We start from the raw sequence: 26392 nt of genomic DNA on the forward strand, positions 1-26392 counted from the left end.
GTCATGATACTCTATACCATTAGGTTAAAATTTGTGTAAATTCATGAGAAGGATGTACACCTAACACTAAGCAATTTTGCGTTTGGGAAGTGGTACACTCGTTTTATTTTAGCTTATACATATTTTGTAGTTTATTACGTTTTGCGTATCGTTTGCACAATTGTGAAAGCTAGCATTCCTAAGAAGAAGCGGTTACACGGCATTATCCTTCATTACTCCATGTACTTTTGTACCCACGGAGTTCAATCACTTTAACAAAACTGCCCATCAGTGTTCCTTGGGGCACCTCACGGTAGCCTTCTGTCTTCAAGCACGGACATGCGAAGGTTCAGCTCTCCGCCATCACCGAGCGAAGCCAGCGCCAGCCCCAGGAAACTCGACCGCAAACACTCAGAACCCTGGAGGAGGCCGCGCCTCACGACGTCATCCAAGATGGAGTCGCAGCCGGGCCTTCTGGGAAGCGTAGTTCTGGAGCAGGGCTCGGGAAACGTTCTGCGCATGTGCAGTGTCGTCTCCTTTCTGGCGTTGGCGTTTTTGTCTTACGCCCTAGAGTGGGGAGAGGACTCCGCTGCCTCCGGGTCTCGGCTGGGCCGCAAAGGGCGGGGCCTGGGCCCGGCGCTGGCCAGGAGCAGAGGCCGAGACCCTGCAGGTGTGTCGAAGGCTTTTGCGGGCGGGCAGGGCCCGGGAGGCGGGGTCTCGAGCCTGGAAGCCGCCTCCTGGCCCCGGAGCGGCCTCCGCGGAGGGTCCCGGGTGGGAGCGGCCTGGCGGGGAGGTTGGCCATCTGCGCTGGCGCTCCTGCCCGGAATGGCGTTTGCGCGACCTGCTTGAGGGGTGGCCAGAGAAGGCCTGCGGTGGCCGGGCAGCGGGCGCCTGGAGTAGCCACATTGTGTGACGTGACCGGAGCTGCCACGTCAGGCGCGCTGGCCGCTGCAGACTCGGCGCTCGAAAGCCACAGGGACATGGGCTCCGGTACAGCCTCTGTAGGTGGTCCCGCTGCGGCTGGACGCCCATTTGGCAAATGATGGGGGCCTTTGGGTACTGAATAGGGTAGTAGATGTAAAGTATGATACAGGACTCAATAAAGGTGAGCTGCTTCTATTATTACAAGACATGTTGTTTTCATTATTGGCTCATTTAATCATCGTAACCATCCTTTCGACTGAACCACCTCCATTTAAATAAATGTGACTACTAAAGATTCAGAGAGAGAAATTATTTTACCCACAGTATTAGCAGGTGGGTTGTAAATCCTCACTTTTTCCTCTGAATTCATGCGCCTTCCCACACTAAAATCCAGTCTTGGCTTGTATTTAGCACATTTGTCCCTTGAGCACCACCAGAACGTAGCTGTGGAGTGTACTTGAACCCAGTCTTAACCAAGTAGTGTTGTGTTTCCAAAAATGCTTGGGGGAATCTTCAGAGCCCTTGAGTCAAAAGGTTAATTATTTAAGGCCTTCCTGCATCCTCCAACCTTAGTGTCTTCTCAGAGGACTGTGAAACGTGTAAATTGAAACCACAATTTGAGGGCTCAATTTTGCATTTTACAGGAGAAGCGGGGAATCCCATCCAGCCCCAGAGGCTAGTTTCTAAAGACAGGAAATGGGACAAAGAATTTTTTTAAAGATGAAAACTGCAGTTCATCAGTTCCCCCATTTTATGGTGGTGATATGATAATGCCTCTCATTGGCTGATAACTGAGCTTAGGCATTTTGTAAGCACCATGCTAGCTGGAAGTGGTTTTTGCTGCTTATTTTAGTTTTTTTTTTTTTTTGGTACATAATATACATATTTATGGGGTACGTGTGATATTTTGATATATGCATACAATATGTCATGATAAAATCAGGGTAATTATAATATCCACCACCTCATTTATCATTTCCTTGTGTTGTGAATATTCCAAATCTTGTAGCTATTCTGATATACACAATAAATTATTGTTAACACTTGTCACCATACTGTGCTACTGAACACTGGGACTTATTCCTTCTACCTAACAGTATTTTTGTACCCATTAACCAACCTCTTTTCATTCCTCACTCCCTGCTTCTCCTCGTAGCCTCTGGTAACCAACATTCTACTTTCTACCTTCATGAGATCAACTATTTTAGCTCCTGTGTATGAGTGAGAACATTATATTTGTCTTTCTGTGCCTGGCTTATTTCGTGTAACATAATGTCCTCCAGTTCCATCTTTGTTGCTGCAATGACAAAATTTCCTTCTTTTTATGGCTGAAAAATACTCTATTGTGTATATATACCACAATTTTCATTATCTATTCATGCATTGATGGGTACTTAGGTTGATTCTATACCTTGACTATTGTGAGTAGTGCTGCGATAAAAATGGGAGTGCAGAGATCTCTTCAATATACTGATTTCCTTTCTTTTGGATATATACATAGCAGTGAGATTGCTGGATCATATGGTAATTCTGTTCTTAATTTTTTGAGGAACATCCACACTGTTTTCCACAGTGGCTGTACTAGTTTACATTGCCACCAAGAGTGTGTGAGGGTTCTCCTTTCTCCATGTCCCAGCATTTTTTTTTTTTTTTTTTTGCCTTTTTTATAATAGCTCTTTTAAGAGGTAAAATGATATCCCATTATGGTTTTGATTTGCGTTTGTCTGATGATTAGTGATGTTGAACATTTTATCATATACCTATTGGCCATTTGTATGTCTTCTATTGTGAAATGTCTGTTCAGATCATTTGCTCAATTTTTTTAAATCATTTCTTTTGTTTTCTGGCTGTTGAGTTCCTTATATATTCTGGTTATTAATTCCTTGTCAGATGGGTAGTTTGCAAATATTTTCTCCTATTCTTTAGGTGTCTTTTCACCGTGATTGCTTACTTTGCTGTGCCAAAGCTTTTTAGTTTGATGTAATCCCGTTTGTCTATTTTTGTCTTTGTTGCTTGTGCTTTTGAGGTCTTACCAAAAAATTTTTGTCCAGAACAATGTTCTGAAGCATTTCTAAATGTTTTCTTCAAGTAGTTTCATAGTTTCCGGTCATACATTTAAGTCTTTAATCCACTATCATTTGATTTTTGCGTATGGTTAGAGACAGGGTCTAGTTTCATTCTTCTGCATATGGATATCCAGTTTTCTCAGCACCATTTATTGAAGAAACTGTCATTTCTCCAATGTATGTTCTTGGTGCCTTTGTCGAAAATGAAATTGGCTATAAATGCATGTATTTATTTCTCAATTCTCTTTTCCATTGGTCTATGTGTCTATTTTTATGTCAGTAACCTACTGTTTTGTTTATATAGCTTTATAGTATATTTTGAAGTCTGGTAGTGCAATGCCTCCAGCTTTGTTCTTTTTGCACAAAATTGCTTTGGCTATTCGGGGTCTTTGGTGGTTCCATATACATTTTAGGATTTTTTTTTCCTATTTCTGTGAAGAATGTCATTGGTATTTGGATATGGATTGCATTGAATCTGTAGACTGCTTTTAGTACTATGGACATTTTAACAATATTAATTCTGCCAGTCCATGAGCATAGGATATTTTTCCATTTTAATATAATTCATCAGTGTTTTATACTCTTTTTGAGACAAGATCTCAGTTTGGTGCAATCTTGGCTCACTGCAGCCTCTGCCTCCCGGGTTCAAGCGATTCTCCTGCCTCAGCCTCCTGAGTAACTGGAATTACAGGAGTGAGCCACCACACCTGTCTAATTTTTTTTGTAGTTTTAGTGGAGACAGGGTTTTGCCATGTTGGCCAGTCTGATTTTAAACTCCTGACCTCAGGCGATCCACCTGCTTCCACCTCCCAAAGTGTTGGGATTACAGGTGTCAGCCACGGTGCCCAGCCTGTTTTATACTTTTAATTATAAGATCTTTTACTTTTTTGTTAAATGTATTCCTAGGTATTGGAGTTTTTTTGGTAGCTATTGTAAATGGGATTGCTTTCTTGATTTCGTTTTCAGATTGTTCACTGTTGGTGTATGGAAATGCTGCTTTTTTTTTTTTTTTTTTTTTTTTTTTTTTTTTTTGAGATGGAGTTTTGCTCTTGTTACCTAGGCTGGAGTGCAATGGCATGATCTTGGCTCACTGCAACCTCCGCCTCCTGGGTTCAAGCAATTCTCCTGCCTCAGCCTCCTGAGTAGCTGGGATTGCAGGCATGAACCACCACACCTGGCTAATTTTGTACTTTTAGTAGAGACTGGTTTTCTCTTTGTTGGTCAGGCTGGTCTCGATCTCCCGACCTCGGGTGATTCACCCACCTTGGCCTCCCAAAATGCTGGGATTACAGGCATGAGCCACCGTGCCTGGCCTGCTACTGATTTTTTAATGTTGATTTCGTATGCTGCAACTTTACTGAATTCATGTATCAGTTCTACCAGTGTTTTTGGTGGAGTCTTTATGTTTTTCTAAATATAGGGTCATGTCATCTGTGAACAAAGATCCAATTTGGGTGCCCTGTATGATTTCTGCTGCTTATGACAAGGACCTTAGGATTATGACATGTAGTTGACTTTTACTATATATATATGAAGTGCTTGTTTGAGAATTGTGATGCCTAACTGTTATTTTAGAAGCTAGATTTGTATCACTGTCAGCAGATTAGATTCTCAGGTCAGAGTTCATCAGGGCCTAATTAAATTTTGCCTTAGGCCCAGCCCAAGTTTTGAGGGTACAGTGCATTGCAGGTACTGTCTGTTTTGGTGATCCTGAGTGAAGACTTATAGAATCAGAATGGTACATGAAGGGTTGTTCAAGATTATCTAATTCCTACTCATTTTAAAGACAAAAGCATTGAAACTAAGGCAATCACTAAGTTTATTAATAGCAGAGCCTAGCGTAGGACTGAGTCTTTAAGTTCATTATATCATATTTACATCAAAAGAAGTTTCTTGGAGAAGTAGTTTTTGAGAAACTGCAATTAAGGAAGAAGAAATGTCTTATTTTTGAGAACTTTGAAAAGACTTTCTAACCTTGGGTTTATAATAGAAAAAAATGCTTATGATATGTAGCTTGATTACCTTTTATGTACCAATAAATATATCTCTTCAACATCATTTCTAGTGTCAGCAAAGGGCTCCATACTTTGGATATATTATACATGTTATTTAATCAGTCATGATTGGATATTTAAGTTTTTGATTCTTTTGTGTTATTCAGAAAACAGAAACATAATTTTCAAAACAGTCAGTAGGAAAGAAATGTATAGATTCATTCAAAAATGTCACAGGCTCATCAAGATTAATATCAGAGTCAGAAGTGGACAGGCAGATGCCACTTCATCATGGTCCTTACTATGCTTTCTAATGGGTCAAAGATACGTTTTCTCAAAGGTATATATTTTACTAAAATGTTGTATGGAAATTTCTCACAGGTGATTCCTGGGGCTGCCAGATAAGGTCCCTTATGATTTCTGCTCTGGCTTTGTAGTTTTCAGCCTTTCCCAAGAGCAGCAGAAAATGAACAAGTTCCAGGTGAGTCATTTATTTAGCCCTTACTTTGTTTCGCTGTGTGTCTGTGTGTGTGTTTAATGAGTTTTACGAACGAGAGCCCATATACTAAATTAGAAACGTAGAAATAGTTAAAAATCACCTTCAGGCAAAATACTATTAGAATAAAACAGCAATTCTTGAAATGTGGTCTGCAGATCCCTGGGAGCTCCAAGACCTTCTCAAGGGGTCTATGAGGTTGAGACTCAGAGTGCTAAGATGTAGATTGCCTTTTACACTGTTGATACTTGCACTGATGGCATGAAAGCAATGCTAAATAGGTTATTGCCTGTTTGGCATAAAGTAGACAATGGTATTGATACTAACAAATGTGTGTTTTTTGTTTTTTTTTTTTTAAGATGGAGTCTTGCTCTGTTGCCCAAGCTGGAGTGCAGTGGCATAATCTCAGCTCACTGCAGCCTGTCTCCCAGATTCAAGTGATTCTCCTGCCTCAGCCTCACGAGTAGCTGGGATTACAGGCACCTGCCACCACACCCTGCTAATTTTTGTATTTTTAGTAGAGAAGGGGTTTCCCCATGTTGGCCAGGCTGGTCTCAAATTCTTGACCTTAAATGATCCTCCCACCTCAGCCTCCCAAGGTGCTGGGATTACAGGCATGAGCTACTGTGCCAGGCCACAAATGTGATTTTAAAAATATACCTTATAACAATGTGTCAACATTTGAGTAATATTTCTGAGGTGTATGTTCAGAGACAAACTCAAGCAATTTAGGAGGACAAAGTGATACCGAGAAGTGAGGAACGAGTTGTAGGTTGATTGGGACAATATTACCCTAAAAGACAATATTTGAGGAAAGTCTAGAATTAAATGAGATAGAGAGTCAAGTAGAAATCGGAGGGAGCAGCATTGTGGGTAAGAAAAACAGCAATACAGACACCCCAAAACATGTTCCAGAAACAGTATGTAGGATATTGAAGCTAGAGAGATATGACTTAGGGTAAGAATGGTAAGAGGTAACATCAAAAAGGTAGAGGAAGCTAGAATATGTACGGCCCTTGTAGGCTGTAGAAAACAATGAATTTTGTTTTTTTGTTTTTTTGTGTTTTTTTTTGCTCATTTAAAAATCACCTTTTATATAATCAAAGGAATGTACATAATGAAACCTGACCTTAGGGGGGAAAGAATTTAGCCATTCAATAATAAGGATGGTATAAGCTATAGATTTTATATAAATGCTTTTTATCCGATGAAGGAAGTTCCCTTCTTTTCCTAGTTTGTTCAGAATTTTTATCATGAATGGATCTTGAATTTTGTCAAATGTTCTTTTCCTTTTTCTGGGATAATCATGTTGTTTTCTTTTTTAGTTTGTTAGCATAGTGAACGACATTGATTGATGTTCAAATGTGGAATCAAACTTGCATTGCCAGGATAAGTTGGTCATAACATGTATATTTTAATATATTGCTGAATTAGATTTCCTAACATTTTGTTGAGGATTTTTGCATCTGTCACCATTAAGAATATTGATCAGTGATCAGTATACCAGTAAATGTTTAATAATCAGATTTTAGGGGTTGGGAAAGAAATCTGGTTTATACTGTTTACCAGTTTCTGTGATATAAATACTCCCACCATGCCAAATTTCAAGCTATAACATGCCAGCCAATTCCTGAAAACTAGCTCTTCTGAGCTGATACAAACTGGTGCCAGCAACCACTGTAGTTGTCATTTCTGGTAATGTTATTGTTAGATTTGGGTCTTGGGGTCATGTGAGCCTTATAAAATGAGTTGAGAATGGTTATTTTTTCTTGGTTTTATGGAAGAAATTACATATAATTGGTATTGTTTCTGATTTATTGTTTGATTGAATTCACCAGTGAAACCATTTAGGCCTGAGGTTGTCTTTGTTCAAAGGTTTTGTTTACTTGTTTTAATTGAAGTGAAATTCACATACTATTCATCATTTAAAATTATACAATTGTGTGGTATTAATATTTAGTACATTCACAGTATTGTGTAACACCACCTCTACCTACTTTCAAAACATTTTCACCATCCCAAAAGAAAACCCCATACCCGTTAAGCAGTCATTCCCTGTTCTCTCTCCCTCTTTCCCTTGGCAACCACTAATGTTTTCTGTCTCTATAGATCTACCTATTCTAGATATTTCATGTAAGTGAGGTCATACATTATGTGACCTTTTATGTCTGCCTTCTTTCACTTAGCGTGTTTTCCAGGTTCATCCACCTTGAAGCATGTATCAGTACATCATTCCTTTTTATGGCTAAAATGCCATGTGTATATACTCCACAATGAATATATAATCCATTCATCCATTGACAGACATTTGTGTGGTTTCCACTTTTTGGTTATTATGAATAGTACTGTTAGGCAAATTCATCTATAAGTATTTGATACCTGTTTTCAATCCTTTTGGGTATATACCTAAAAATGGAATTGCTGGGATGTATGACAATTCTATGTTTAACTTTTTGAGGAACTGCCAAACTTCCACAGCAACTGCACCATTTTACATTCCCATTAGCAATGTACAAGGGTTTCAGTTTCTCCATATACCCCCAAAACCTGTTCTCCATTTTTAAAATTATGCCTATTATGATTGGGGTGGGAGAGTGAAGTGTTATCGTTGTGGTTTTGCATTGCATTTCTTTAGAGATGAATGATGTTGAACATCTTCTTGTGTGCTATTTTTTTAAATTATTTTTCTAGTGTGCTTTTTAGCCATTTGGATATACTGTCATCATTTGGTATATGCAGGTGATTGGTTCCAGGACCCATACATGTACTAAAATCCACAGATACTCAAGTCCTGCAGTCAGCCCTTCAGAACCCATGTGTGCAAAAAATTGGCCCTCCATATGTGTGGTTTCCAATCTTGCAAATACTACATTTTCAATCTATGTTTGGTTGAAAATAATCTACATCCAAGCCTGTGTTGTTCAAGGGTGAGTTGTGTTATTTGGAGAAATGTACACTCAAGTTCTTTGCCTATTTCCTAACTGGGCCGTTTATCTTTTTGTTGTTGAATTATAAGAACATTTTATGGCCAGGCCCAGTGGCTCATGCCTGTAATCTCAGCGTTTTGGGAGGTCACGGTGGGCAGATCACTCGACGTCAGGAGTTCAGACCAGCCTGGTCAACATGGTGAAACCCTGTCTCTACTAAAAATACAAAAATTAGCTGGGCTTGGTGGTGCATGCCTGTAGTCCCAGCTACTTGGGAGGCTGAAGCAGGAGAATCACTTGAACCTGGGAGGTGCAGGTTACAGTGAGTCGAGATGGACCTGTAGTCCCAGCTACTTGGGAGGCTGAGGCAGGAGAATCACTTGAACCTGGGAGGTGCAGGTTGCAGTGAGTCGAGATGGCACCACTGCACTCCAGCCTGGGCGCCAGAGCAAGACTGTCTTAAGAAAAAAAAAAAAAGATTGGCCAGGTGCAGTGGCTCATGGCTGTAATCCCAACACTTTGGGAGGCTGAGGCCTGCGGATCACGAGGTCAGGAGTTTGAGACTGGCCTGGCCAACATGGTGAAACCCCGTGTCTATTAAAAATACAAAGATTAGTTAGGCATGGTGGCGCATGCCTGTAGTCCCAGCTACTTGGGAGGCTGAGGCAGGAGAATTGCTTGAACCTGGGAAGCAGAGGTTGTGGTGAGCTGAGATGGCGTCACTGCATTCCAGCCTGGGCAACAGAGGGAGACTCTGTCTCAGATGATTTGCAAATATTTTCCACACTGTGAGTTGTCTTTTCTCCATTGTGACAGAGTTCTATAATGCACGAACACTTTAAATTATGATGAATTCAAATTTATTTTTCTTTTGTTTGTGCTTTTGGTGTCATATAGAAGAATCCATTGCCAAATTCAAGGTAGGCTATGTTTTCTTATGAGAGTTCTACATGTTTAACTCATATATTTAGGTCATTGATCTGTTTTGAATGATTTTTGCATATGATGTGAGGTAGAGGTCCCATTTAACTCAAGCATGTGGGTATTGAGTTTTCCCAGTATTATTTGGTGAAGAGACTATTCTTTTCCCACTGAATGGTCTTGACAGCCTCGTTGAAAATCAGTTGGGGCTGGACGTGGTCCCCCATGCCTGTAATCCTAACACTTTAGGTGACCAAGGTGGGCAGATCTCTTGAGCCCAGGAATTTGAAACCATCCTGGGCAACATGAAAAGACCCTGTCTCTACAAAATACAAAAATTAGCCAGGTGGGTGGTGTGCACTTTCAGTCCCAGATACTTGGGAGGCTAAGGCAGGGGAATCACCTGAACCTGGGGAGGTCCAGGCTGCAGTAAGCCATGATTGCACCACTGCACTCCAGCCAGTGAGACCCTGTCTTAGAAAAATTTAAAAAAAATGAAGAAAATCATATGATCATAGATATATGCATTTATTTCTGGACTCAGTTCTATCCCATTAGACTGTATGTCTATCCTTATGCCAGTACCTCACTGTTTTGATAACTAACTTTTCAGTAAGTTTTGAAATTTTGAAGTGAATCCTCTGACTTTATTCTTCTTTCCCAATGTTGTTTTGGTTATTGAGGACCCCTCGCAATTTCATATGAATTGGAGGATATTTGAACCTGTAGATTTCTTTGGGTAGTATTATCATTTGAACCATATTAAGTTTCCCAGTCCATGAAAACAGGATGCCGTCTCATTTATTTAGGTCTTATCTTAGTATAGCCAGCCAGCTCTCTTTTGGTTACTACTATTTTCGTGAGATGCCTTTTTCCATCCTTTCTTTTCAGCCTACTTGTGTCTTTGGATCTAAATTTAATTTTAGAAGGCATATATTTGAATCATGTTTTTGATATCCATTCAGTCAATCTCTGCCTTTAACTGGCGAGTCTAATCTGTTTAAAATGATGTTTGATAAAGACTTCTGCAACTTGGCATTTTTCTTCAACATAGTTTATATCTTTTCCTTTAATTCCTCCGTGATATGGTTTGGCTCTGTGTCCCCACCCAAATCTCATGTCAAATTATAACCCTCAATGTTGCAGGAGGGGCCTGGTGGGAGGTGATTGGATCATGGGGGCAGACCTCTCCCTTGCTGTTCTTGTGATAGTGAGTGAGTTCTAACAAGATCTGGTTAAAAGTATGTAGCACTTCCCCCTTTGCCCCCTCTCTCCTGCTCTGCCATGTGAAGATGTGCCAACTTCTCCTTCACCTTCTGCTATGATTTTAAGCTTCCTGAGGCCTCCACTGCCATGCTTCCTGGATAGCCTGTGGACCCATGGGCCAATTAAACCTCTTTTCTTTGTAAATTACCCAGTCTCAGGTGGTTTTTTTTTTTTTGTTTCTTTTTTTTTTAATTGAGATGGAGTCCTGCTCTGTCATCCAGGCTGGAATGCAGTGGTGCAATCTCAGCTCACTGCAACCTTCACCTCCCAGGTTCAAGAGATTCTCCTGGCTCAGCCTTCCAAGTAGCTGGGATTACAGGTGCATGCCACCATGCCTGGCTAATTTTTGTATTTTTAGTAAAGACGAGGTTTCGCCATGTTGGCCATGTTGAACTCCTGGCCTCAAGTGATGTGCTCGCCTCAGCCTCCCAAAGTGCTGGGATTACAGAAGTCAGCTACCGTGCACAGCCTCAGGTAGTTCTTTATAGCAATGTGATAATACACTAATACCCTCCAATACTGCCTTCTTTTTAAATTTTTTCTAATGTACCATTTTGCTTTCCTCCTCATTTCCTTTTGTGAATATTTTAAGGTGTTTTTAGTGGTTACTCTTAACATTACAATTTTTTTCTAATTTTTTACAATCTAGTTTGAATTGATACCAACTTAGCTTCAGTACTGTATAAAAATTGCTGATATATAGCTCTGTTTCTCCCCCTTTTATGTTGTTACTGTCACAGATTATATTTTTGTATGTTGTATGACCATTAACATATATTTATAATTACTATTTTATGCATTTGTCTTTTTAAATCCTATAGGAAACAAAAAGAGATAAAATTTAAAACATACCACAATACCAGCTTTTATATGTACCTATATAGTTACCTTTACCTGTGTTCTTTATAGCTTCATATGGCCCTGAATTACTGTCCAATGTCCTTTCATTTCAGACTGAAGGACTTCTTGTAGCATTTCTTATAAGGCAGGTCTACTAGAAACAGAGTCCTTTAGCTTTTGTTTATCTTGGAATACCTTAATTTAATCTGCATTATTGATGGATAGTCTTGATGGAAAAGAATTCTTGAAATAGAATTCTTTTCTTTCAGCACTTTAATATGTCATCACACTGCCTTTTGGCTTTCATAGTTTCTGTTAAGAAATCTGCTTTAATCTTAATGGATTAATGGATTAATCTTAATGGCTGGAGTTGACTGCTTTCAACTTTTCCATGCTGAGGTTGTAAGTGGCTAGTGGCTCTAGCATTCCAAAGTATGGAGGCCAGTGGCCCCCTTCCCACAGCTCTATTAGGCAGTACCCCAACCACACATTTCCCTCAACATTGCCCTAGTAGTTTCTCTGCGGGGCCTCCATCTCTGTGGCAGACTTTTGCCTGGACACCCAGGCTTTCCAATACATCCTCTGAAATCTAGGGGGAAGCTGCCAAGCCTCCTTCATGCTTGCATTCTGAGCACCTGCAGACTTAACACTAGATGGAAACCATGAGGGATTACAGATTGTGCCTTCCTGAGCTGGGGCTAAAGCTGTACCTGGGCCCCCTTGAGCTGAAGCTGGAACCAGAGCAGCTGAGATGTGGGGAGCAGTGTCACAAGCCTGCACAGGGCTGCATTGCCCTAGGCCTGGCCCCTGAAACTATTCATTCCTCCTAGGCCTCTGGGCCCGTGATGGAAGGCTCAGTCCTGAAGATCTCTGAAATGCCTTTAAGGCATTTTCCCCATTGTGTTGGATTGTTACTTGGCTCCATTTTGAGTCATGCTAATCTCTCTAGCAGTGGTTGCTTCACAGCCTGCTTGGGCTTGGATTCTTTCTGTACCACAGGACCAGGCTGCAAACTTTCCAGACTTTATGCTTTGATTCCCTTTTAAATATCGGTTCCAACTTTAAGTCATTTCTTTGCTCCTGTATTTGATCATAGGCTATTAGGAGCAGTCAGGCCACATCTTGAATGCTTTGCTGCTTAGAAATTTCTTCTGCCAGATACCCTAGGTCATCATTCTTAAGTTTAGTCTTCCACAGATCCCTGAGACATGCAGCCAAGCTCTGTGCCAGGATAAAACATGGGAGACCTATACCCCGGTTTCCAATAAATTCCTCATTTTCTTCTGAGACCTCATCAACTTAGCCTTCACTGTCCATATCCCTATCAGCATTTTGGTCACAACCATTTAACCAGTCTCTTAGAAGTTTCAAACTTTCCCTCATCTTAGTGTCTTCTTCTGAGCCCTCCAAATTCTTCCAACCTCTGCTTGTTACTCAGTTTCAAAACTGCTTTTATATCTTCAGGTATCTTTATAGCAATGCTCTACTCAGTACCAATTTTGTGTTAGTTCTTTTTTGCATTGCTACAAAGAAGTACCTGAGGCTGGGCCATTTATAAAGAAAAGAGGTTTACTTGGCTCATGGTTATGCGGGCTGTACAGGAAGCAAGGCACTGGCATCTGCTCAGCTTCTGATGAGGCCTCAGGGAGCTTTTACTCATGACAGAAAGTTGAAACAGGAGCTAGTACATCACATAGTGACAGTGGGAGCAAGAGAGAGAAAAGGGGTAGGTCCTAGACTCTTTAGTTATTCATTTATTTATTTATTTTTTTGAGGTGGAGTCTCACTCTGTTACCCAGGCTGGAGTGCAGTGGCATAGTCTTGGCTCATGGCAACCTCTGCCTCCCAGGTTCAAGCAATTCTCCTTCCTCAGCTTCCCAAGTAGTTGAGACTACAGGCGTGGAACATGACACCCATCTAATTTTTGTATTTTTAGTAGAGACAGGGTTTCGCCATCTTGGCCAGCTGGTCTCAAACTCCTGACCTCAGGTTATCTACCTGCTTTGGCCTCCCAAAGTGCTGGAATTACAAGTGTTAGCCACCACGCCTGGTGCCAGACTCTTTTAAACAACCAGATCTCATGTGAGCCAAATGAGAACTCACTTATTATCAAGGGAATGGTGCTAAACCATCCATAAGAGATACACCCCCATGACCTGGATACCTCCCACCAGTCCCCAACTCCCACACCGGGGATTATATTTCAACATGAAATTTGGAGGGGACACACATCCAAACTATATCAGTAGGCCAGTAAGAAAAAAGTGCCACGCACTTTCTCCCCAAAATTTAGCAGCCTCTTTCTTTATTAAGTACTCCACTGAGGCTGGGCACAGTGGATCATACCTATAATCCCAGCACTTTGGGAGGTTAAGGCGGGTGGGTCACCTAAGGTCAGGAGTTCTAGACCAGCCTGGCCAACATGTGACACCCCATCTCTACTAAAATTAGCTGGGCGTGGTGGTGGGCCCCTGTAATCCCAGCTACTTGGGAGGCTGGGGCGGGAGAGCTGCTTGAACCCGGGAGGCAGAGGTTGCAGTTGCAGTGAGCTGAGATCACACAGTTGCACTCTAGCCTGTGTGACAGAGCAAGACTCTGTCTCAAAAAATAAATAAATAAAAAGAAAGAAAAGAAAAAAAAAAAAAGTACTCCACTGGTTGATGGTTAAAAAAGAAAAAAACAGAAAAAAGATTCTACAGTTCCAAAAACTTGATTCTATCAGTTTTTGTCAGCTTTAGTGGTTGCCTCAGTGGAGGGACCAATTCTTAGAGCACCCTAAGTCACCATTTCTCATGAAGTCAGTCATGTTGAAACGTTTTTAACTACAGATTCAGTTTATTTAATGGAATTGATAGTAGGTGATATTATTTATCTTAGATATTTCTTCCTGAGTGAGTTTTGGTAGTTATCTTCTTTCAAAGAATTAATCCATTTCATCTTAGTTGTCAAATTTATGCACATAGACTGGTTCTTAGTATTCTCTTATTTTCCTTTTACTGTTTGTAGGGCCTATAGTAACTATTCCCCTTTTCATTTCTGATGTTGTTAACATGTATTTTTTATCTTGGTCATTCTGAATATAGGTTTATCAGCTTTCTTAGTTTTTTCAGAGAACCAAGTTCATTAACCATGTTAACCAATAACATTAAACAAAGTGCTCACCTATTATTTTCAAGTATTTGATAGCATTCCAGATAAGTTTCTGTTACTGATTTCTAGTTTATGTCTACTGTGTTTAGAAAATGTATTTGGGATATTTCAATTCTTTTAGTTTAAGATATTTTCCGGCCCAGAAAATGGTCTTTTAGTGAATATTTCATGAAAAGATGTGAGCACTTTGTTAGTGTATATTTATAAGTATCTTTGAAGGACAGTTTAGTTTACAAAATAGTCTTTTCCTTCTCACTTCTTCTGTAAGCAGTCCATTTTAAATTTTATAGTTTCCTGTTATGGCTATATGAGAAATAGTTATTCTTACATAACTGTTAGCTTTTTTTTTTTGAAACAGAGTTTTGCTCTCTTGCCCAGGCTGGAGTGCAATGCCACAATCTTGGCTCGCTGCAACCTCCGCCTCCTGGGTTCAAGCAATTCTCTGCCTCAGCCTCCCGATTAGCTGGGATTAAACGCACCCGCTACCACGTCTGGCTAATTTTTTGTATTTTTAGTAGAGATGGGTTTTGCAATCTTGACCCGGCTGGTCTTGAGCTCCTGACCTCATGATCCATGTGCCTTAGCCTCCCAAAGTGCTGGGATTACAGGCATCAGCCATTGCACCTGGCCATCTGTTAGCCTTTTTTTTTTTTTTTTTTTTTTGAGATGGAGTTTCAATCTTTGTTGCCCAGGCTAGAATGCAATGCCATGATCTCGGCTCACCACAACCTCCATATCCCAGATTTAAGCGATTCTCCTGCCTCAGCCTCCCGAGTAGCTGGGATTACAGGCATGAGCCACGATGCCCGGCTAATTTTGTATTTTTAATAGAGACAAGGTTTTTCCATGTTGGTCAGGCTGGTCTCAAACTCCCAACCTCAGGTGATCCGCCCGCCTTGGCCTCCCGAAGAGCTGGGATTACAGGCGTGAGCCACCGTGCCCGGCCCCCACAGCTTCTTTTTTGGACTCTTCTAGAACTCTGTTTTTTATATATTTGAAAATTCTGTCTGAGGAAACTTACTCATATGTGTATCTGCCAAAACGGACAATTCCATTTTTATGTTCCATAGTCACTTTAAGCACAGAATGAACAAAATTCAACTCATTAACTCCTGCCCAACTTATCCTTTTCCTTGTATTCCTGTTTTCATTTACAGACTTCCTGGTTGCCACATAATAATGTTAGTTTGTACAAAATTAGCCGGGCGAGGTAGCGGGCGCCTATAGTCCCAGCTACTCGGGAGGCTGAGGCAGGAGAATGGCGTGAACCCAGGAGGCGGAGCTTGCAGTGAGCTGAGTTCAAGCCCCTGCACTCCAGCCTGGGTGACAGAGCGAGACTCCATGTCAAAAAAAAAAAAAAAAAACGGACCGGCTGGGCTGGTGACTCAGGCCCATAATCCCAGCACTTTGGGAGGCCAAGGCGGGTAGATTACCTGAGGTCAGGAGTTCGAGACCAGCCTGGCCAATATGCTGAAACCCCGTCTCTACTGAAAATACAAAAATTAGCCGGGTGTGGTGGCAGGCGCCTGTAATCCCAGCTATTTGGGAGGCTGATGTAGAAGAATCATTTGAACCTGGGAGGCAGAGGTTGCAGTGAGCTGAGATTGCGCCACCCAGCCTGGGAGACGGAGCCAGACTCCATCTCAAAAGAAGAAGAAAAAAAAAAATGAACCAAGAATTTATATCCAGCTAAGATGTTCTGCAAGTAAAAATACTGCCTTTCAGATTTCATAGAGTATAAATAAAGCAATGATTAGAGGAAATTTCATAGCCTTTAACAGTTCTACCAATAAAAGTGAAGGAATGAAAATAATTGGCACTATGACTGTACCCACAAGCAAGGCATACAGACATTATGGGTGCTGCCCTCCCCCCTTTCTCCTAGTGATTATTAACTAATGTCCAATTAATCACAAAGTCACATTATACTTCTTTCCCCCACTGCTGTTGCTTTTATATAATTGTTTTTCTGATTTTTCTAATGTGCCATTTGCCACTTTTACATTAAAGTTTTCTCCTAAGCCACTCATTTACCCCTGTAACTCCAGTGCCTACTTGACACGTCTCTTCAGTGGCTCCTGGTGTCTGTATTTTCATCTACACAGTGAATGGTGAGCATCCCAGAGATATATAAGACATTTCACATAGTATGAAATAGCAGAATATCTCTTTATGTTTTGTCTTATATGAACAAAAACAAACTTGTTAAATTTATTATTATTATTATTTTGAGATGGAGTCTTGCTCTGTCACCCAAGCTGGAGTTCAGTGGCACAATCTTGGCTCACTGCAACCTCTGCCTCCCAGGTTCAAGCCATTCTCTTGGCTCAGCCTCCTGAGTAGCTGGGACTACAGGTGTGTGCCACCATGCCCGGCTAATTTTTGTATTTTTTAGTAGAGATGGGGTTTTGCCATGTTGGCCATGCAGATCTCAAACTCCTGCCTTCAGGTTATCCACCGGCTTCGGCCTCCGAAAGCGGTGGGATTACAGGCGTGGGCCACTGTGCCCAGCCTACTTTTTTTTTTTTTTTTTTTTTTTTAGATAGAGTCTCGCTGTCTTTAGATAGAGTCTTACTGCAGCCTTGACTTCCCAGGTTCATCTGATTCTCCCATATCACCCTCTCAAGTAGCTGGTGTTACAGGCCTGAGTCACCACACCCACCGCCTTAATAAACATTAATACAAGCAAATGTATGTATTAAGCAGAGATTTGTTAAGTGTGTATGCAAAGTATATTTCACTAGTCCAAAAGACAGATTCAGAATTTCTTCTTGTCCTGTCCCTTGACTCTACACTGTAACCTTCTAACTAATCTTGGTCCTATGCCCTACCATAGGTATATAACTAGCAACCTATGGTATATACTTACCATTGGTATATACCCACCATAGGTATCATACCTACCAAGTTATATGTGGTTTCCTAAACTTGCCATTTCTCATGAATCCATGCCTTTTCCAATTGTGTTTTCTTTATTCCTAAAGTTAGTTTGACCACCTAATAAAATCTAACATGACAATATGAAATGCAAATAATTACCCCCATTTGTGGCCATCTCATATTGTGTACTTGTTTCTGTCATGGCATCTGCTTCACATACTATAATTTAGCATTTTCACCTTTGTCTCCCTCGCAAAATATAAGCTCCTCGTTAACAGGAATAGAGTCCTGTGTCACTTAGTGATGGGGATATGTTCTGAGAAACGTATCAGTAGGTGACTTCGTCATGCAAACATCATAGAGTGTCCTTACACAAGCCTAGATACACACCTAGGCTATGTGGTGTCGCCCATTGCTCCTAGGCTACAAACCTCTATAGTATGTTACTGTACTGAACACTGTAGGCAGTTTGTAACACAATGGTAAGAATTTGTGTATCTAAACATAGAAAACAGATAATAAAAATACTATATTTTCTTATAGGATCGTCATCATATATGGATTCTATCATTAACTGAAATGTCATTATGTGGCACATGACACTCATTTTTTTCTTCATCTTTGTATCTTCAGCAGAGTTCCAGGCATGGAGTGGGAATTCAGTAAATATGTACTGAACAAATATTCCTTCTATGAATAAAGCAGGGTACAGCATGGCACATATTCTAACTCTCCAGAGTGAACTTTGCAGTTAGTACACTAAGAGCTAGCTCACATGTCTTTTCAATGGTATGCTATCTATTCTGGTTACTTTAGATTGAACTGAAGTTTGTTATTCCAGGGACCCGTGACATTAAAGGATGTTATTGTGGAATTCACTAAGGAGGAATGGAAGTTACTGACCCCTGCTCAGAGGACTCTGTATAAGGATGTGATGCTGGAAAACTATAGTCACCTGGTCTCAGTGGGTGAGGAAAACTTCCCCAGGTGTAAATCCCGGTAGTTTGCATCTCCCTTCTTGGCTGCTGGAATATAAAAGGTCCCTATAGGGTTGAATGATTGACATTAGTTATGATTCAGAGTTTGAAGTTAACAAATGCATTTTGGGTACTAGAAAAAATATTTGTGTCCCTGTCTCCCCACTGAAAGAATCTAAATTTGCCAAGCCTAACTGCAACCTTCATCATTCTCCTGAAATTCCACTTCCTCATCTTTCACAGTCCCTAAATTCCAAGCAATTTGTATCATTTCCTTGATATTTTCCATTCATAGGTTACCATGTGAATAAGCCAAATGCAGTCTTCAAGTTGAAGCAAGGAAAAGAGCCGTGGATATTAGAAGTAGAATATCCACATCGGGGTTTCCCTGGTGAGTTAGAAGAAATTATATCCCATGTTACTGGTGAGTGGTTGGTGCCTCTTGCCTTCTGAAATATTTTTCGGCAATCTCTCACTTTTTTTTTTTGAAACAGAGTTTTGCTCTTGTTGTCCAGGCTGGAGTCCAATGTTGCCATCTCAGCTCACCTCAACCTCCACCTCCCAGGTTCAAGCAATTCTCCTGCCTCAGCCTCCTGAGTAGCTGGGATTACAGGCATGCGCCACCATGCCTGGCTAATTTGGTACTTTTAGTAGAGACGGAGTTTCTCCATGTTGGTCAGGCTGGTCTCCAACTCCCGACCTCAGGTGATTCACCCACCTCAGCCTCCCAAAGTGCTGGGATTACAGGCATGAGCTGCCGTGCCCAGCCTAGGTAGTCTCTTTATAAATGCCCTATAGTTTTGGAAGCGATTAAGGACACTTTATTTGCACATGTGAAAAAACCTAATTCACACCTCCAATTTTTGTTCTCTCCACTTAAATTCTCTCCTTTGCTAGACATGGTTTAAATAGATTTACTTCTCTTTCCTATATACAAACTCTAATCCCTCCTTACCTTGTATTTTGTCTTTTTCTCTAGCATCGCCAGTTACTCCCTGCCATTAGAGTATGCAACTATAAAGTGTTTGTAAATCTGACTTACAACTTTTTTAAATGGCATCTCCCTCCTTTTATTAACAATAAAATACCTCAGTTATTTTAGCACCAATTTTAACTTCCCATATTTTCTTTAAACTCTGAACTCAGATTAAAAATCGTTATGCGGCTCAACAATTCTTTCATTTCAGAGTTGCTACTTCCTGCTATACAGTGTTTATCCTTCCCACAAAGCACTCCTTATCCCCCCTAAAATCTACTGTATCTTATTTGGATAACACTGAGGCAATCAATCTCATCCTGCCTCCTTAAATGTTTATGATGTATTTTCTAACTTGTGCACAGATGTGTTGCCAGTATCAGGAACAATGCCTATTACATATTAGTTGCTCACTAGATATTTGTTGAAAGAATGAATATTAATTAACAAGAGACTGGTTGGGCGTCGTGGCTCACGCCTGTAATCCCAGCACTTTGGGAAGCCAAAGCGGGTGGATCACTTGAGGGCACCAGTTCGAGACCAGCCTGGCCAACATGGTGAAACCCTGTCTCTACTAAAAATACAAAAATTAGCCGGGCATGGTGATGCAGACCTGTAGTCCCAGCTACCTGGGAGACCGAGGCTTAGACACAAGAATTGCTTGAACCCAGGAAGCAGTGGTTACAATGAGCCAAGATCGCCCCACTGCACTCCAGCCTGGGCAATAGTGAGACTCATGTTCATGAAAAAAAGAAATAAAAAATATATAAAATAATTGACAACAGACAGACACTCTCTACTTTCTGCTCTGTGCTTTTTTTATTAACTCCTATAAGAGCTCATCCATTCTTAAGGCTAATGCATTGGTTTTTATGATAAGGACTCCTAAAATTGACCTCTCCAGCATCTTTGCCCTATTTATATTCTGATCCCATATTTTTACCTTCTTGTAAGATAGTTCTGCTCATTCCACTTCCTTCCTTGTTAGGATCAAAACAAAAATTGTTGATCTAAATTCCCACAGTAGCTGTGTAATGCAGCATATGTACATTGCCAGAAGCCTGCATGGTATGACTAATACTGACTCAGTATTGAGTCATTTAGACAAAATAAAAAACCTACAAGGGTAAGGAGGTATTAGTAATATTCATTTAAATGAATTTTCTGTCAAGAACTAGTCTTTCCCTCTCTTGCCTATGCAACTTATTTCTCCTTGTGGCCCCAAAACACCTGTTAACTTCCATTTTACTATGCTCTTAAATGTTTTCCAAACATAAGATTTTTTTTGAGATGGAGTCTCACTCTATTGCCCAGGCTTGAGTGCAGTGGCGCCATCTTGGCTCACTGCAACTTCCACCTCCCCGATTCAAGTGATTCTCCTGCCTCAGCCTCTTGAGTAGCTGGGATTACAGGTGCCTGCAACCTGGCCCAGCTAATTTTTGTATTTTTAGTTGAGGCGGGGTTTCACCATGTTGGTCAGGCTGGTCTCGAGCTACTGAGCTCAGGTGATCCACCCACCTCAGCCTCTCAAAGTGCTGGGATTACAGGCATGAGCCACCATTCCCGGCCCATTCATATAATCTTATTTCATGTGTGCCTGAGTTAACATTGCATAATTCCTTATCAAGTGACTTTTCTTATGTATTCCCCACCATTGCTATGAAATTCCAACCCCAAGCCTCTACTGATAACCTTTCACTTGCTTTCATGCATTTAAAGATGCATAAATATGAAGGTCACTAAAGATTCTAGAATGATGTTCAATAATTTGACCGTTAAAGATCCTGTAGTAAATTGGAAGCAGAGATGGAAGAAGCGAGATATGAAAATGAAATTCAAGACTAGTGCTGAGTCATAAGTAACAAGTGCTTTAGAAGTGCAGGATTTGGTGGTCAGGATGAGTTGAGGATTGAAAATCTCTGGTGTTAGAACTAGGAATTCATCCTTGTATAGATGGCTTATCCTGATGCTTTTAAGAAAATCCTTCCTTTTGGATATATGTGGTCCTCCATCTTCCTGTCCTGAAAACAAAGCCAGCTAGACGGAGAGTGAAAGTCTAAGCTACAGGACTCTTCCTCTAAGCCTGAGGAAACTGATGTTCTGAGAAAGTCCCTTTAGTATTGACACCTAGATTGCTGTGGATGGATGAAGAGGAAATAAAGTAGAAGTTTGTCTGCTAAATACTAGCAATCCTAGCACAGTAATCTAGGTTTGAGGCAATAAAGACCTATACTTCAGTATACTTCAGCTCCTTCTTCCAGTTTAATCTTTTCCATGTAATTCCAGGGAACACTGTTGTCCAGTAGTTTTTCTTATCCTGCTTACTGTTCATGGTACTTAAGGGGCTCACAGCATTCTCTATACTTCCCACACTCTTGTTCAGCAACACTTCTAATGTCTTGCGTTCTCCTCTCCCGGTTCTTTTTTTGTCTTTAACTTTCGCCTCCAAGCTCTTAAGGTCATATTTGTAAAAATGTCAGAGTACATGGGTCTACAACTAGGCTCCTTCTTCTGTGTGTGACAGCAGTTTTTAGTGTTCGTTTTAGTTTATTTTTCCAAAACAATGGGCTAGAGGAAATTTGCATTTGAGGTTCTTCCATTATGAGAAATTGGCCTGAAGCCTAAGAATCAATGCTATGACAATATTAATGTGTTAATATTTATAAAGTATTAAATTTTTTATTCCTTTGTAGAAGACCTATGGAGTATTCATGATCTAGAAGCAAGATACCGGGAAAGCCAAGCTGGAAATTCAAGGCAAGTTCAAGAATTAATGTTTAAGATTAAAGATTTGTAAGCAAGAGTCTTGAAGGAGTTACTGGAAATGGGAGGACACTAGTTAATACTAAACATGAGAAAACTAACACTGCAGAGCAAATCCCGAGGAATATAATCCAAATGGGAATGCCCCTTTTCATAGAGACCTTGTGCAGGATCAGGAGACTGAAACTTTGAAGTAGTCTTTTTACTCTTCTGAATTAAATAATAAAGGGAGTCTTGATTACACAAAACAGAAAGCAGGCAATTGAGAGACCCTGTGAATAGAATGCAGATGCAGATTCACCTTGCCAAATGTTAAACTACAGTGCAGGTCAGAGAATGTTCACAGTGGAGAAACCCTATGGAACCAATATGGGAACATCTCTAGAAATCAGTCCTCAGAGGTACTTGGAAAATATGCCCAGTGTGGGGGAACAAAAAGCCTTAAAAGTCTTACACATTAATGAATGTGGAACTTTCTGTCTAGGAATGGAGAACTCACAAAACATCAGAAAACTCGTACCACAGAGAAAGCCTATGAATGTAAGGAATGTGGGAAGTTCTTCTGTCAGAAGTCTGCCCTCATAGTACATCAGCATACTCACTCAAAGGGCAAATCCTATGACTGTGATAAATGTGGGAACTCTTTCTCCAAAAATGAAGACCTCACAAGACATCAGAAAATTCACACGAGAGATAAGACCTATGAGTGTAAAGAATGTAAGAAAATATTTTACCACCTATCATCTCTCAGTAGACATCTGAGAACCCATGCAGGAGAGAAACCCTACGAATGTAATCAGTGTGAGAAATCCTTCTACCAGAAACCACATCTCATAGAACATCAGAAAACACACACAGGGGAGAAACCTTTTGAATGTACTGAATGTGGGAAGTTCTTCTATGTGAAGGCATACCTTATGGTACATCAGAAAACACACACAGGGGAGAAACCCTATGAGTGTAAGGAGTGTGGGAAAGCCTTTTCACAGAAGTCACACCTCACAGTACATCAGAGAACACACACAGGGGAGAAACCCTATAAATGTAAGGAATGTGGGAAATTCTTCTCTAGGAATTCACACCTCAAAACTCATCAGAGAACTCACACAGGAGAGAAACCCTATGAATGTAAGGAATGTAGGAAATGCTTCTACCAGAAGTCAGCCCTCACAGTACATCAGCGAACTCACACAGGGGAGAAACCCTTTGAATGTAATAAATGTGGGAAAACCTTTTACTATAAATCAGACCTCACTAAACATCAGAGAAAACACACAGGGGAGAAGCCCTATGAATGCACAGAATGTGGCAAATCTTTCTCTGTGAATTCGGTCCTCAGATTACATCAAAGGACTCACACGGGAGAGAAGCCCTATTCATGCAAGGAATGTGGGAAGTCCTTTTCTCAGAAGTCACATTTTATTATACATCAGAGAAAACACACAGGGGAGAAGCCCTATGAGTGTCAGGAGTGTGGGGAAACCTTTATCCAGAAGTCACAACTCACTGCACATCAGAAGACACACACAAAGAAGAGGAAGGCTGAGAAGTAAGATGAGTTGAGAAATTCTCTTGACTGAATTCATCCTTCAGAACAATCAGATAATTCACACAAGAGGTACACCTTATGAATCACATCAATATAGGGAAATTTTCAGCTACAATCTTTGCTCTTTCTGTGTATCAGCAAATACATAGATTCTGTACATTTATTTGGGAGAAAATTTTATCATATTGTAGACTTTTCTAAATATTAGATAATATAAATGGCAGAAGTCATGCAAATTATAAAACAGGAGGGAAACCTTTCAGAAGTCATACTTTTGTTTTGCAACATAGAAATCACACAGGAGAGAAATCCTGTGAGTAAAATGAATGTCAAGACATTTTCTGTCAGGGCAGCCAGCTGTAGACATCCAAAAGCTCATAAGTGAGAAGCTCCTTGAGTATCCAGAAATCTCTTTACACAATTGGAGCTCATATACTAAAGAATTCAAAGGGAGAACTGCAAAGACCATGGCAGATACAGAAGCCTTTCTTAAGAATTGATGTTTCATTCAATGTCAGATCACTGGTACTTGAATAGATATTTTAAATATTTGGAAGGTGTTCAACAAAAATTCAAATAATTTGTACTGAGGGAAACAGTTATACTAGAAATCATGTTGCAGATCTGATGCCAAGATTGCTTTGTTTTAAAAGGAAACCTGCAAATGTCTACGTATATGAAGCTTTTAAAAAGCACAAATTATTAGGCAACATCATTAAACATACATTAAATGTCTTTTGGTATATAGGACTGTGTGTATGTGAGTGTGCTATAACATGTAACTTGTGGATGTTCAATGTGCATGTGGAATCCATCCATAATTGTACATAGGGAAATACGTAACCTTTGTTCGTTCAGTAACTATTATGCCTATGAAGATATCGCACATTAAGTCTCAGTAGTGACTCTTGTTGTTAATATTTGTATTGTAAGTGTAATATTTCTTTTAAACTATAAGGCATCTTTTTATCCTATTTATGTGTGTGTGTGTGTTTGCAAATGGATATAGACGGTGGCACTAAACTAATCCTTCAAAAAAAAGCTAAAATGTTTTTGTAAAATTTTTAAATGTCAGCCAAGTTTTGCATTAGGGACACCTTTATATATAGCCAAAGCCTGAGCTATTTTTAAACAGCTAAAAACAGTAATATTTATTACAATCTATACAATGAAAACAAATAGTGCAATGTAAGAAATATTGTGTATCTTACTGTTGATGTATGAGCAGGGAGCAGAGATACCTGCATTTGTATTTTTCTGAGAGTCCTAAATTTCTTCACCAACTTTTTCTTCCTCATAGAAGCAACATGACATAGTTAAAGGTATGGACTCTGGAATCCTGCCGCCTGGGCCCCAATTCCAGCATGGGGCATGCTACTTAATATCTCTGTGCCTCAATTCCCTTCCCATAAAAGAGTAGTGATAGTGACAACATCTTAGGATTGCTTTGAGGTCTAAATGAGTTGAAATTTTCAAAGCACTTAGAATAGTGTCTGAGACACAAGAGCTATATGTTAGAGGTTATCATCATTATTATTTGTATTTTGTGAATTACGCTGCAAAAAAAAAAAAAAAAAAGTTGGCTACCCAACATTCATCCCCCACCTTCTTGCTGCCAGTGCCTTGATTTGGTTGTTTGTTGTTTGTTTTCCTAGAAGTGATTTAGGAGCAGATCCTGACTACACTAAGTCAGGGTTTGACAAATGACGGTCCATCAGACAGATCTGGCCCACTACCCATTTTTGTATCCTGCAAGCTAAGAATGGTTTTATATTTCTAAATGGTTAAAAAAAAGAATACTGTGACACATGAAAATTATATAATATTCAAATTTCAGTGTCCATAAATAAAGTGTTGAAAACACAAATACAAACAAAAACATCTGTGTATGTTTGACCTGTGGCTGTCTTTGCACTACCCCAGCAGGGTTGAGTAGTTGTGGCAGACACCTTATGCCCTTGAGCCTATGATCTAGCACTTTACAAAGTAAGTTTTTCTGTTACTTAGAGCTGAAAATAAAAGCAATGTAGAGTTATGCTTTTATAAATATTACCTGTTTCAGAAATGATGCATACAGCAATTTGTAGGTGGGTGGTTTTTTTGCAGTATGTTTATTTTGTGCATTATATTTATATGTTAAGAGCCTGAGCTTAGAAATATTTTTTCAAAGAAATGTGTTTTTTACTTGCTGAATTGTCATAACATCAAAATAAGAAATTTCTTGATGTAATGTAGCAGTAAACATATGAAATAAACACTGTCTAAATTAAATCGAATTGTTCATTGATCCCTCCCCATGTAGCAGGCCTGGCTGCTGACAAAACCTCTCAGACACCAAGTTGTGGAAGGAAGGGCTTTATTCAGCTGGGAGCATTGGCAAGCTACCGTCTCAAAATCCAAGCTCCCTGAGGGCACAATTTCTGTCCCTTTTCAGGGCTTGCAACACTAAAAGATTTCATATGAAAGGGTCGTGATTGATTCAGCAATCTAGGGTATACGTGACAGGGGTTTCAGGCACTGATAGAGAGAAACAGAACAGGGCAGGGAGTTTCACAATGTTCTTCTATATAATGTCTGGAATCTATTAATAACATTGGTTTCTAAGTTACGAGTTGATTTTTAACTACTGGGTTTAGGCCAGGTAGACCCAGGCCTGGTTTTGTGCCTGGTGCCGGGCTGCCTGT

General features: G+C 40.2%; 1 protein-coding gene across 7 annotated transcripts; it reads left to right on the forward strand.

Moving 5' to 3' along the window:
* The first annotated feature begins 541 nt into the window (after positions 1-541).
* ZNF25 (zinc finger protein 25) lies at positions 542-25979 on the forward strand. 7 transcript variants are annotated; one of them, XM_065520561.1, is made up of 7 exons: positions 542-1084; positions 5345-5444; positions 5819-8386; positions 18285-18411; positions 18716-18811; positions 22090-22153; positions 22644-25979. In XM_065520561.1, the coding sequence occupies exons 3-7, from the start codon at positions 8300-8302 to the stop codon at positions 23710-23712; spliced, it is 1443 nt and encodes a 480-aa protein (XP_065376633.1). In that variant the 5' UTR covers positions 542-1084; positions 5345-5444; positions 5819-8299; the 3' UTR covers positions 23713-25979. The 7 variants fall into 7 exon arrangements, with proteins under 7 accessions (XP_065376633.1, XP_045217892.1, XP_065376634.1 ...); XM_045361957.2 differs by lacking the exon at positions 5819-8386 and adding an exon at positions 9284-9306; XM_065520562.1 differs by having other exon boundaries at positions 542-649.
* Positions 25980-26392: the final 413 nt, after the last annotated feature.

This window comes from Macaca fascicularis, chromosome 9, assembly GCF_037993035.2.
Source record: "Macaca fascicularis isolate 582-1 chromosome 9, T2T-MFA8v1.1".
Taxonomy (NCBI): domain Eukaryota; kingdom Metazoa; phylum Chordata; class Mammalia; order Primates; family Cercopithecidae; genus Macaca; species Macaca fascicularis.

Coding starts and splice junctions, on each gene's coding strand:
- ZNF25 (XM_065520561.1), top strand. CDS start 8,300: ATGTGTGGTTTCCAATCTTGCAAATACTACATTTTCAATCTATGTTTG. Junction 18,812..22,089: donor TCCACATCGGGGTTTCCCTG/GTGAGTTAGAAG, acceptor ATTCCTTTGTAG/AAGACCTATGGAGTATTCAT. Junction 22,154..22,643: donor AGCCAAGCTGGAAATTCAAG/GCAAGTTCAAGA, acceptor CTTTCTGTCTAG/GAATGGAGAACTCACAAAAC.